The sequence below is a fragment of the Cebus imitator genome, unplaced genomic scaffold (assembly GCF_001604975.1).
Source record: "Cebus imitator isolate Cc_AM_T3 unplaced genomic scaffold, Cebus_imitator-1.0 Scaffold110, whole genome shotgun sequence".
In the NCBI taxonomy this organism is placed as follows: Eukaryota; Metazoa; Chordata; class Mammalia; order Primates; family Cebidae; genus Cebus; species Cebus imitator.
The window spans coordinates 5,093,702-5,106,911 of NW_016107425.1; the positions used below are offsets into that span (position 1 = coordinate 5,093,702).

The 13,210-nt window shown below is 35.4% G+C and overlaps 1 protein-coding gene across 3 annotated transcripts in view; it reads right to left on the bottom strand.

Moving 5' to 3' along the window:
• ATF2 (activating transcription factor 2) overlaps positions 1 to 13,210 on the bottom strand; it is a 91,335-nt gene that overhangs the window by 50,305 nt on the left and 27,820 nt on the right. For all 3 annotated transcript variants that reach the window (XR_005201792.1, XM_037741916.1, XM_017538260.2), the window contains exons 3-4: positions 10,594 to 10,668; positions 3,749 to 3,818 (exon numbers count right to left, since the gene is read on the bottom strand). Coding sequence is in view for 2 of the 3 variants with exons in the window: in XM_017538260.2 (XP_017393749.2) it covers positions 3,749 to 3,818; positions 10,594 to 10,625 (102 nt within the window). In the remaining variant the exon portion in view is untranslated. The remainder of the gene's footprint in view (positions 1 to 3,748; positions 3,819 to 10,593; positions 10,669 to 13,210) is intronic.

A 13,210-nucleotide genomic window follows, 5' to 3' on the forward strand; every position in this document is an offset into this window, starting at 1 on the left:
AACCTCCTCAGTAGCTGGGATTACAGGCACGCGCCACCATGCCCAGCTGATTTTTTGTATTTTTAGTAGAGACGGGGTTTCACCATGTTGACCAGGATGGTCTCAATCTCTTGTCCTTGTGATCCACCCGCCTCGGCCTCCCAAAGTGCTGGGATTACAGGCGTGAGCCACCACGCCCGGACTCTTTCTGGCTTTTAAACACTGGAGGTGCCCTAAAGCTTAGCTCTCACCCTTCTATCTAGACTATCTTGATACAAAAGTAAAACTAAGCCAATATAGGAATTATGGATAAGACAAAATGTAAGTATTACAAACCTCAACAATGTTAAAAAATAACCGAATAATTATGAGACATCAGGAGATGGGAAAATGTGAGTATTAACTCCTTTAATAATAGGAAACCTAAAAAAAATTTTTTTTTCTAACTTCTTCATGTTTTTCACATATAATGTTAGAGAGGTCTTTTAAGAAACAATTCCTTATGATATACAGATATACACAAATTCTAATGCTCAGCAATCAATTTTTCTTCTAAGTTAATTGCAATGCTTTTATTAAAAATGGCATGTTAGTAAGAAGTCAATCACAAAAACCATTCTAGCTATTTTAAGCAGAAGACAATCAGGAGAGGCCTTGTTTGAGTCTCCAAGAATGATATCTAGAAAATGTTGAAAGTAGTCTTTGTCCAAAGCCTGGCCCTAGAAACATATTGTATTAGCTGTAATTCAGAGATTACAGAATCACGTTGTGTGTTCCTTCCAAGCCAGCAAAATGGATGATTTGAGTAATACCACCTCTCTTTCCATTTAAATTGGTACCACATCCAAAAATTAAAGTGGTCAGGCACAGTGGCTCACGCACTTTGGGAGGCCAAGGTGGGCAGATGGCTTGAGCCCAGGAGTTTGAGAATGGCCTGGGCAAGACTGGGAGACCCAAATTGCCCCCTCCCAAAAAAAACCAAAGAAACAAACAAACAAACACAAGCAAAAAATTAGTCAGGTGTGGTGGCATGGACCTGTGGTCCCAGCTACTCCAGAGGCTGAGGTGGGAGGATCACCTGAGCCCAGAAGGTCAAGGCTTCATGTGCCATGATCATGCTACTGCACTCCAGCCAGGGCGACAGAGTGAGACCCTGTCTTGAAGAAAAACAAAACAAAACAAAACAAAAAACAATTAAAAAAATTAAAGTATATCTGATTTACAAGAAAGAGTAAATTTGGTTGGTGAAGTCTAAAATCATATGCAGAATTCTAGTTGCAAAGAAAATTATATTGTAGTTTTTAGCTCTCTAAATTTTACAGAAAAAATATATATATATGAAATATATCTCCAAAATGTATGTCAAATTAGTCTATTTCTCTCTGTGTCCACTGTTACCACCTAATCCAAACCACCATCATCTCTCACCTGGACTGCTGGACTGCTGTCAGCCTCTTGTCTTCCTGTGACCACTGTTACCTAAGCAGTGGCTTTTCGCTGTTCAGTGAATAAAATCCAAACACCTTATCACAGGATATGTCTTTTATTCTATCTCCTCTGACTTCATTTCTTAACCTTTTCTTTGTTGATCATTATATGTTCCCGCCACAGTAGTTGTGTATCTGCTCTTAAACACACCATACACATTCCCTACCTAGGGCCTTTACGTTTGCAGCTCCTTTAGTCTAGAAACATATAAGGTTTGCTCCTGCATTTTTCTTTGTGCCTTTGTTCAAATGTTACCTTAGCTCAGACACATTCCCTTGCTAACCTATCTAAAATAGCATTAAGCCTGATAACTCCTATATTTACCTTGCTCTATATCATTAAATATTATGTAAATCAAAATTACAATGAGATACCACTATACCCTCACCAGAATGACTAAAACTTAAGAGACTAACCAAAACAATCTTAAAAAAAGAGGACTAAATTGGAGAATTTACCCTAACTGACTGGAACACTAACTGTAAAGTGACAGTCATCAAGATGGTATGGTACTGGCATAAAAGTTGACAGAATGATGCATGGAACAGAATATAAAGCCCCAAAACAGACCCATACTTACACAATCATTTGATTTTCATTAAAAGAGTCAAAGTAGTTTAATGAAGAAAGAAAAATCTTTTCAGAAAATTATGTTGGGATATCTAAATCCATAATTTTAAAAGTTAGCTTCAATCCTTCACATTATACACAAAAATTAATTCAATATTAAAGAGAAATCTAAATTAAACGGCAAGCTTTAGAGGAAAACAAAGGAGAATACCTTCATAACCTAAAGGCAAGCAAAGATTTCTCAGATGAGTCACAGAAAGCAACAACCATAAGAAGAAAAAAAATTAATACATTAGGCTTCATTAAAATTAGAAACATCTGTTCACCAAAAGATATTATTATGAAATTTAAGATGTAAACCACGGAAAAAAGAAACCTCTGACAAGGGACTGGTATCCCGGACATATAAAGAACCCCTACAACTTAATAATAATTTTTTTAAATGGGCAAAAGATTAAAAAAAAATACTTCACAAAAAGGGATACCAATGTCCAAGAAACACACGAAAAAAGCAGACTGGCAACTTCCTAAAAAGTCAAACATATACCTATCAGATAATCTCATCATTATACTCCCATGAATTCCTCCAAGAGAAATGAAAGCATGTGTCCATACAAAGACTTGTACACAAGTATTCACATCAGCTTTATTTATAATAACTAAAAAATGGGAGTAAGCCAATATCCATCAGTAGATGAACAGATAAACATTGTGGGATAATGAAGTATCTCAATGAAAAGGAATTAACTACTGATAACATGAAGAAATATTAAATTATGTGAAGTGAAAAAACGTACATACTATATGATTCCATTTATATAAAATTCTGGAAAATGCAAACAAATCTACAGTAACAGAAGGTAGACCAGTAATTGATAAAAGGTAGGTGGGATAGAGGAATTATAAACAGGCATGAGGAAACTTTTGAGGTAACGTATATGTTCACCATCTTAATTATGCTGATGGTTTTATGAGTATGTATGTATTAAAACTTAGCAAATTTGGTACATTTTAAGTATATACAGTTTATTGTAGATCAATTATATTTTAATTTAAAATATCACCTAAAGAAACTAAATGAAAAGGAATAATGCTTACTTGCAATTTATGGTCTCTATATTTAAGAACTTTGTAACTTCACTACACATTACATTTATTCTTTACTTCTTCCTTACCACAGTTATTTTAAGTATAATAGGAATAGATTAATAATTTAGTAGGTTGTTAAAAAAACTAAAATATTACTTTCTGAAACTGCTTCTACATGTCCCATATTTAAGATGTTAGACTTAACAGCATTAATACATTAGTGATACTCTAAGAGGTAAAATCAGTTAATTTCATAGAAGTTCAGTAAGTAAAATAATTCTCATATAAAATAATATAGATCTGATTTCTAATTAGGCAGTTTATCAATGATTTTCAACCAATAAAGGTCAAATTATACTTTTGAATCTTGGATTTTTGTGTAGGGTTTCCACCTTTCCATTACAAAATACAATGTTCCCCTGCCTCCATATTAGACTATACTTTCTAAAACTCATAAGTGCTACTGAAGAAAAAGAATTTCTTGCCCAAAGTTTTCTGGGTTTTTTTCATCCAACTCTAAAATTTTATAAAATACTGCAAGAAAATGCTTTTAATGATAACATTATATCATCAATGTTTGAATAAATAAAAATACACAAAATAATTTAAATTTATATATTACCTGGCCACATCCAGGGGCAGTGCATAGAAAGGGTTTGTCATCACTCATATTCCACAGGTCCTTGTATTGCCTATAATCAAACAGGAAAAACTTTACAGTACATATTTTTAAATAAAGAATAATTTAAAATCTCAAGATTTTCCATAAGCTTATTAATTTTTCTATTAAAATGCAAAATGAAACACTTTTCTGACATTTTAATTATATCTTCCACTTTCTTATGAGAATACACAAAATACATGTAACATGCAGATTTTGCACTACAGGAATAAGGTTAGGAACACTGCTCTGTCAGGCTCTTTCCGCTCAACAGTGTAAAAGTACTTATGGTGAAATGAACAAATTTCATTTATTCAAGAAAATTGAATGAGCAAATACTATGCAGTCTTCCAAGGATCATATTGTACTGTTATGAAAATAAGGTGGCAAAATTTCTATCTCCAGTCCTAAATTCTAGTGGAATATTTTTATCTATTGGCTAAACATTTCTACCTAAATATGCTAACAAAACATCAATATGTCTAAAAACAAACTCGCTCTTAGATCCCTTCTTAAATTTATACCTTTTCCTATATTGGAAGCATTATGGAAGACTCAGAGAAATTCAAAAATAAAAGAGAAATGGATCCCACGTTCAGGGAATTTCTCCTCCCAGCAAAGAAGATAAGGTAGTATTAATATAACAAAATCTCTAACGCTGATCTCTTTCTAAATCCTAATTTCCAGCTCTTTGGTGGTGGTATACTGAGGATCATAACTTAATCTTCTAAGTCCTAGTTCAAAAGTCTTGTCAATATTTTATGCTGTTTCCTTGTAATATATCAAAAATTTTGTCAAACATTTGATATACCTCATTTTTAGGAAACCCATGCTGGTTCACAATAGTCACTGCTTTATGTTTTAGGCATGTATGCAATGATCACTGAGAATACAAATGGTTCCCAGGAAGTCACTAATATTAATCTTATATACAAAATTAGTGAACTGCATGAACGAAGTTTTTATTGCTTTATCCAAAATGTTTATTGCTAAAATTGTCAAAAAGCCTATAGACAACTTGACATTGCATTGGTGGGTCCACGGATGACACTTGGGGAAACACTGGTTTAGACTTCTGGTTCCTGGTCCACCACATAAAGAGCTTGAAAGTCATCATTCCTATTCTCTTAATGAGAAACAAGCTAAACAAACGGAAAATTATCAACTCTTCTTACATCCATCAGAGAATTGAGGTCAAAATGCTGCCCTGAAAAGTTGAGACGGAGACAGATACTGAGAATCACGGTGTACTAGCAGCAAATACCGGCTGGTGGTGCCACTACAAGGCAGAATCAAAAAAACCAGAGACAAGCCATTCCCTTGTATCCTCTACAAATTTTTGACCGACACAATCTGTAAGCATTACAAACTATTTTACAACTAAATTTGGAACATCTTCTCATGATATCTGGGATTTATCTATATAACATATTATTCTTCTAGTGCTTTTTAAATGTTCACAAACTAAGGAATACTGGTATTAAATTTTTAAGTAAGAGCAAAGTATTCTAACAAGATTTGCTGTAAGTGACCACTAGTAAAACTTACATAAATAATAAGTGAGGAGAACAGTATGGACCCACAGTTCTCAAACAGAATCCTCTACACTCTTAAAAATTTAGGCTCCCAAAGAACTTTTTTGTTTATGTACTGTCAATAATGACAATATCAACAATGAAAACTGAGAAATTCTAAAAATATTAATTTGCTAATTTATTTAAAAATAACAATGAACTCATTGCATGTTAACATATATTTTTTAAAACTAAACATATTGTCAAAACAAAAAATTTAGTGAGAAGGGCAATATTTCTCATTTTCTGCAAATCTTTGAAGTCTGGCTTAACAGAGCAATACAGCTGAATTCTCATATGTGCTTCTGGTATTCAACTTGTTGTGACATCATCACGTACCCGCTAAAAAATGGCATCATAGCCTTGTGAGATAATGAGAATTAAAAAAAGGTACACATTTTAGGTTTATTATGAACATGTTTTTGACTTCACAGACCCCTCTCACATTATGAGAATTCCTGGTACAGACATACCTTATTTTACTGTGCTTATTAGCTTTATTGTACTGTGCAGATGCTAGTCTTAAAAATACGCTTAAATCTCAGGGGGAACGCAGATACTGCAGATTTTTTTCAGATACCCATTATCAGATTAAGAAAGCTTCCTCCAATTTCTAGTTTCCTGAGAGTTTTAATAATGAGTAGACATTGAGATTTATCAAACCAGTTTTCTGCATCTATTCAGGTAGTTTTTTTCCTTATTGTTTTAATGTGGTATATCACACTGAATGATTTTTAATTGACAAGCCAATTAGAATTTCTGAAATAAATCCTCCCTTTTGCTAAGACGTTTCCATCTATGTCATGAGAAATAATCTTTCCAGGTGTCTAGGTTACAGTGGCTTTCTAAGAAGAGTTGGGTCATGTTAATTCTTTTCTATTCTCCAGAAAAATATGCATAAGATAGGTACTAATTCTTCCTTAAATTTTGGAAGAATTTACCAGTGAAGCTATCTGAGCCTGAAGCTTTCTCTTCTGGGTGGTTTTAAATCATGAATTCAGTATCTTTAAATAAAAAAATTCAGTATCTTTAAATTATTGTATCAATTTTGTTCTTCAGCACCCTGGGAGGCTAAGGCAGGTAGATCACTTAAGGTCACAAGTTTCAGCCTAGTCAACATGGTGAAACCCTGTCTCTACTAAATATTCAAAAATTATCTGGGCATGGTGGCACATGCCTGTAGTCCCAGCTACTTGGGGGAGGCTGAGGCATGAGAATCACTTGAACCTGAGGAGGTGGAGGGAGGCTGCAGTGAGCTGAGACTGCACCAGTGCACTTCCTGACAGTGACTGCACCACCGTACTTCATGACAGTGAGACTCTGTTGCATAAAGAAAGAAAAAAAATCCCAGTGGCTTTTATGCATGTGTGGAAACTGATTCTAAAATTTGTAACAAAATGTAAAAAACAACAAATAAACAAGGGAATCCCGAACAATAGTAATTAAGCTAGAAGACTTTTATATCAGACATCATGACCCATTATAAAATTATAATAATTAAGACAGTGTGGTATCAGTCCAATGATAAACACATAAAGAAATAGAAAGGAGTCCAGAAATGGAACCACACATAAGGTTACCTGATTTGTACAAATGCTCAACAGCACTTAAGTGAAAAAAGGATGGTCTTTTCAATAATTGGTTCTAGAAATTTTATATAGCAAGAGTACTTGACTCAACTAATAATAATTATGTAATATTCCCTTGACAACACTAGCTTATCATTGTTTTAGATCAATGTTTCCCAAAGTGTGGTAGCTATTATAGAAAAAAGGCTTAGCTAAATACATTTGGGAAATGTTGAGTGTGCAGGCTTCACTTTACAGGACTTTTCAGAGCCTTAACATTATGTCAATTAAGGAATCATAACTTTTAAAAATACTCCATGAATTCTCACATTATACTAAAAATTAAGTCACAGCAGATCATAGATCTAAATGTGAAAGGCAAAGTGCAAATTTCTAGAAGAAAAATAGGAAACAATCTTCATGATTTTGGAGTAGGTAAAGGTTTCTTAAACAGGAGATAAAAGGTCCATAAAAGACTGATAAAACAGATTTTACTCTATATAGTACTCTCTGTACTATATAGAATAAAAAGCAAAAAAGCAGCAAATAGTATATCTAACCTAATACTAGGAAAAAAGACAAAAATTATACAGGTAACTACATCCAGATACGGTGTGCTCCAGGAAACCTTAGAGAAGCCTTGAGAAGGACACACACTATTAAAAAAAAATTAAAAATAAAAGAATATGTACAGTCAGCCCTCTGTATCCATGAGTTCTGCAACCATGGACTCAATCAATCTTGGACTGAAAATATGTGGGAAAAAAACTGCATCTGTACTAAACATGTACAGACTTTCTTCTTGTCATTATTACCTAAACAATATAGTATAAATACTACTCATATGGCATATGCATTGTATTAGGTATTATAAGTAATCTAGAGATGATTTAAAGTATACAGGAGGATGTACATAGGTGATATGTGAATACTACACCATTTTATATAAGAAACTGGAGCATCCTCAGATTTTGGTATCTTCAGGAGGTCCCGGATCCAATCACTCACAGATATTGAGGAACAACTGTATATCTAAAAAATGACTGATTTTCCCAGGAATCTAAGTAGAGGTGAAGTAAGGGATTGAAAGAAAGCCTGGCATACAGCAAACCAATAATGGCTTGACAGACAAGTCATGCAACCCAACAACTAAGAAACTACCCTCATCTGAAAACTGGTAAACAAACAAACAAAAAAGACCAGAATGTTTATTCTGCCTTTTATGCATAAAATGTATTTCCAGTAACCAAACAGTTGATGAAGGAAAAGTCCTTTATAGAATTTCAACAAATCTGAAGAATAAAATAATTAGACTATTGCCACTTTAGCTAGGTGCGGTGGCTCAAGACTATAATCCCAGCACTTTGTGAGGCTGAGGTGGGAGGATGGCCTGAGCCCAGGAGTTCCAGACTAGCCTGGAAAAAGATGATGTGACTCCGTCTCTACAAAAAATTTAAAACAGTCACTCGTGGCAGCATCGTGGCAGTGCACACCTGTAGTCCCAGCTACCCTGGGAGGCTGAGGCAGGAAGATCCCTTGAGCCCAGGAGGTCCAGGCTGCAATAAGCTGTGATCATTCCACTGCAGTCCAGCCTGGGTGACAGAATGGACCTGTCTCTAAAAAAAAAAAAAAAAGCAGAAATCTGAGACAGTTCCTGAGCTGGGGGCTGCCATAGCAGCGGACACCAGAGGACCCACCCATTCTTTGCACAGGCCCATTCACGGCCCCGCTGAAGAGTGATTCCCCTGTGTCCTCTTGTTGGGTCTATGCAGGAGAAGAAAAAATGTGAGATCCCAGCATACAGATCCTGGAGTCAGAGATTCCATCTGCCTACCAGCCCAAGGGGCTGCAGAGAGCTGATGGCTCTCAGAGTCCCTGAGGCTACCTCAGGAGTACTGAGGGGAAAACCAGATTGAGGACACCAGCAATGGGAAACAACTGACCAGAGTTGTTTCAGTTGTTCAGTCAACGAAGTAAGAATAAAAGCACTGCCATTTGGTCACAAAGTCAGAGCTGGGAGGTTCTCACAACCAAATCTCTGTGACCCCCATCTCAACAAAAAACTTAAAAAAAAAAAAATAGCAGGGCATGGTAACATGTTTCTGTGGTCTCAGCTACTGAGGAGGCTGAGGTAGGAGGATCCTTTGAACTCAAGAGGTCGAGACTGCAGTAAACAGTGATTGTGCTGTGCCATTGCAAGCCAACCTGGGCAAGAGTGATATCCTGTCTCCAAAAAAAAAAGAAAGAAAGAAAGAAAGAAAGAAGAAAGAATGAGGAGAGAGAGGGGAGGAAGAGAAGTAACAGGAAGAGGAGGAGCATAGGAGGAAGGAGGGGAAAGTAAGGAAGGAAGAGGGAACAAGGGAGAAAGAAGAGAGGAAGGAAAGAGGAGGGAAAGAGGAAGAAGAGGGAAGAAGGAAGAAGGGGAGAAAGAAGAAAGGGGAAGAGGAAGGAGAAGGGAGGAGACAAAGCAGGAGGAATAAGAAGAGGAAGAACAATCCACTTTAATCCCTAGTAAAATAATGCATCTGGGCAACTATCATCAATGTCTGATTTTTAAAACCATTAGTAGAAAAGGTGACAGAAACGTGATAATGGCTGGACCAGGCTGACAGCATCTGAATTCATAGATTAGTCTTAAATTAATACCAAAGGTTTGGGGGCAGGACACGCAAAAAAAAAAAAAAAAAAAAAATCAAAAGTTAATCTAATCAAGCCTCCCTAACTCCAAACTGCAAGGAAATTCAGGAGACAGAAAAATAAGTCAAACACCAACACCAGGAGGCAATCACCCAAATCCAATATAGATATTTTCAATTTACAACGGGTTTACTGGGACATAACCCCATCATGAATTGAGCAGTATATTGACTGTATTGCTTTCCCACCATCATAAAGTCAAAAAATCCTAAGATGAATCACTGTAAGTTAGAAAAATTGACCTGGTCTGTTGAACAAGTAAATGTCATGGAGATTTTAAAAAAAACAGAGGAAGAGGGTTACTGTTTTCCATTATAAGAAATTTAATAAACATACAACCAAATTAAGGACCTTTTTGGATCCTGATTCAAACAAAACAACTGCAAGAAGACATCTCTGAGTCAGGATTACTTTCCTACTTTTAAATTGCGACTTAAAAGTTTTCAATTAATTATCCCTTCCATCAACTTGTTTTCTTTCTAGAAATTATATATAGCAAACATATTTGACTCAACTAATAATTCTGTAAAACTGTCTTTTTCAGATAGTAGCTTGTTAACCCTTCACAGCAATGTTCCCTAAAACATTTCAACAAGGATGTCAGTAGGCACTACAGAAAAAAAGGTGTGGCCAAACAAATCTGAGAAATGGGAACACCCAAAGTATGGCATTTTTGCCATCACTATTTGCTACTTGAACACTTTTTCACAGTACATCTCATGGGGTGAATAGAACTCATTTTAGAGGAAATCAAAACCTTAAAACATGTTTGTATCTGTCATAGCTAAGCGTATTTTGATGCTTTTAATTTGATCACTTAAAAATACAACAGGAGTATCAGGATAAGTGACTTATTATTTGTGGAAAAAAAAACACCACAAATACTTACCTAATAGAAACAAGCTATAAAGATTTTTATAACTCAAAATGTAAAAAATGGCTAAAAATAACAATATTGCACACATACCTGGCAGAATTCACATGTAACTTGAATTTCATAAGTTGAATAACTTATCACATTCTTTTTCTCGTGGCAAGAATACTGAAAAACAAAGTGGTTTCATACTGTTAAAAATAGTTCTGAAACAATTCTTGAAACAGAGTAGAAAATAAAGTGCTCAAATTACTCTCTGTAACACTGTCACCCCAAAATTAGTCACTATTAAGAATTTTTATAATAGAGTACCACTCTTGAAATATCAACACACCTACACAAATGTGCTAAACATAGGTATTAATATAATCCAACTCCACCAAAGGGATTAAAAGAGGAAGAAACATTTAATTCCGCCCTTATGGCTGTGATTGAAGGGCAGCCATTAAAAGAGTAAAAGGTCCTTACTTTGAACACTGATGAGAATAATGAAACCTAGTAATTCCATATTTCTCTTCAGAAAGCTTTTTATGTCAAAAAACATACTTATTGGTGTTCAGCTTCTCAGCCTAATTCATCAAAATTTATTTGTCCCACAATGTAGTTCATCTATATAAACAGCTCCCATTTGTATCTTAAGGACAAATAATGACTCATTTTTAAACTCCACCAATAGCTTCACCTTATGTTCACTGAAACCTCATCCAGTGGTAAATAAGAGTATGGTTATCCAAATAAGCAAATGGTGCATAAAGGAAAATTGCATTTTTCATAATTTTGTTCATAAATGAAGTTTCAAAAATATCATGCTCAGGAAAATCTGAAAGAAACATTTAATTCAGCCCTTATGCCTTTGGTTGAAGGGAGGTTTTGTTGAACTATAGATTGTTGGAGAAGACAATGACTGCACACAGAGAACAGTTAATATATCACATTACTCTCTGGCAAGTATCTACAAACTATACTGGTAGGAAAGTCACCGCCGTGCAAAACACCCAGGAGAGTTCTAAGCAAAATTTTTTAAAGGTTGGTTTCTTTGATTTCTCTTAACTCAACATTTCTTTATCTTCCTTGCTCTTGAGTTTCCATTTTGTACTTGGCAGTAATATGTCTTGCTAGATGCTGGAGATGTACTGGCAAATCAAGATAGGTACCTGCCTTCATGAAGTTTCCAAGACAGTGATGGGGCTAACATTAACTAATCAAGCATCCAACTCAGAGCTCCTTTTCTACAACCTCAAATTAAGAATCAAAACTATCACTGAATGCCATAAATACAAATCTGATTATCCACTTAGATCTAAATCCTTTAGACTCAACCTTTAAGGTATACTTTGAGAGACACAAATTTAGCTGCCATTGGTATCTAATCTTACCTCCAAGTGCTACTTCCAATACACCATGGCCCATTTAACAGTATCAAACTGTCCGTCATTCTCTGAAAAATCACCCTCAGTTGCATATTATTTTAGCTCTCCCCAAAATATACCCTCCCAGATGAATGTTTGCCTTCTCTGATATTATATTGTCAAGGCCCAGTTCAAATAGCACTTTATGTGTGATACCTTCCCCATAATCCAGATTGAAAATTTCTTCCACAAGCTGTGCTGTTTATGCTTGCTTACAGCATCCACATTATGTTGCTCTGTGATGTAATATATTATATAATCTGTGTGCTTCTGCCACCCATTCTACTGCCTACTACTTCTTGAAGAAACATAACATAGCCAAAGGAGTATAAGCTTTTGAGTCAGAATTGGCTCCAAAAACCTGGTTTTGCCACTCGTAAGTTATACAATATTGTGCAAGGTTCTAAACAACTTTGCATTTCAGTTTCCCCAACTATTATACGAGGGTAGTATCACCTACATCATAGTTGTTATAAAGCGTTTTAAAATAGTGTATGTAAAGTATATGGCACAATGCTTGGCACATGGGGACTGGATAAAAAGGCAGGTGCAGTTCTATTATTTCTACTATTAAAATTATAAGGGTGTTTCTAGTCATCCTTATATTTGCACAGTATCTTACTTGCTAACAGCAGGCACAGAGTGATTGTTAAATTGTTAAAATAAATTTTATCAGTTGGATACATTTTAAAAAATTAAAAAAGAAACTGTAATTTGTAAAATGTGTAAGTCCACATTTACTTCACATAGAAGTAGTCACTCTGTATCTTGGAGAGGCTACCAACCTCTATGTTCCAAGGTTTTAAAGAAATAGATGGCTGGGCACGGTGGCTCACACCTGCAATCCCAAACATTTTGGGAGGCTGAGGCAGGCGAATCACCTGAGGTCAAGAATTTGAGACCAGTCTGACTAACATGGTGAAACCTCGTTTCTACTAAAAATAGAAAAATTAGCCGGGAGTGGTGGTGCATGCCTGTCAACTCAGCTACTCGGGAGGCTAAGGCAGAAGAATTGCTTGAACCCGGGAGGCAGAGGTTGCAGTGAGCCAAGATCGTATCACTGCAATCCAGCCTGGGTGACAGAGTGAGACTCCATCTCAAAACAAACAAACAAACAAACAAAGAAATAGATAATACTAAATATCTCTACCTCTTTAATTGGGAAAGTATAAACAGATGATTTTTATTAAAGAGACAGACCAGTAAATTTGGTAACCTAAGGTTCAAATATTATGAAGAATCTAAAACACAACCTTCCCATTTCTCAGCAAATTGTAAATACTTCCTTTGCAATTCTTCAA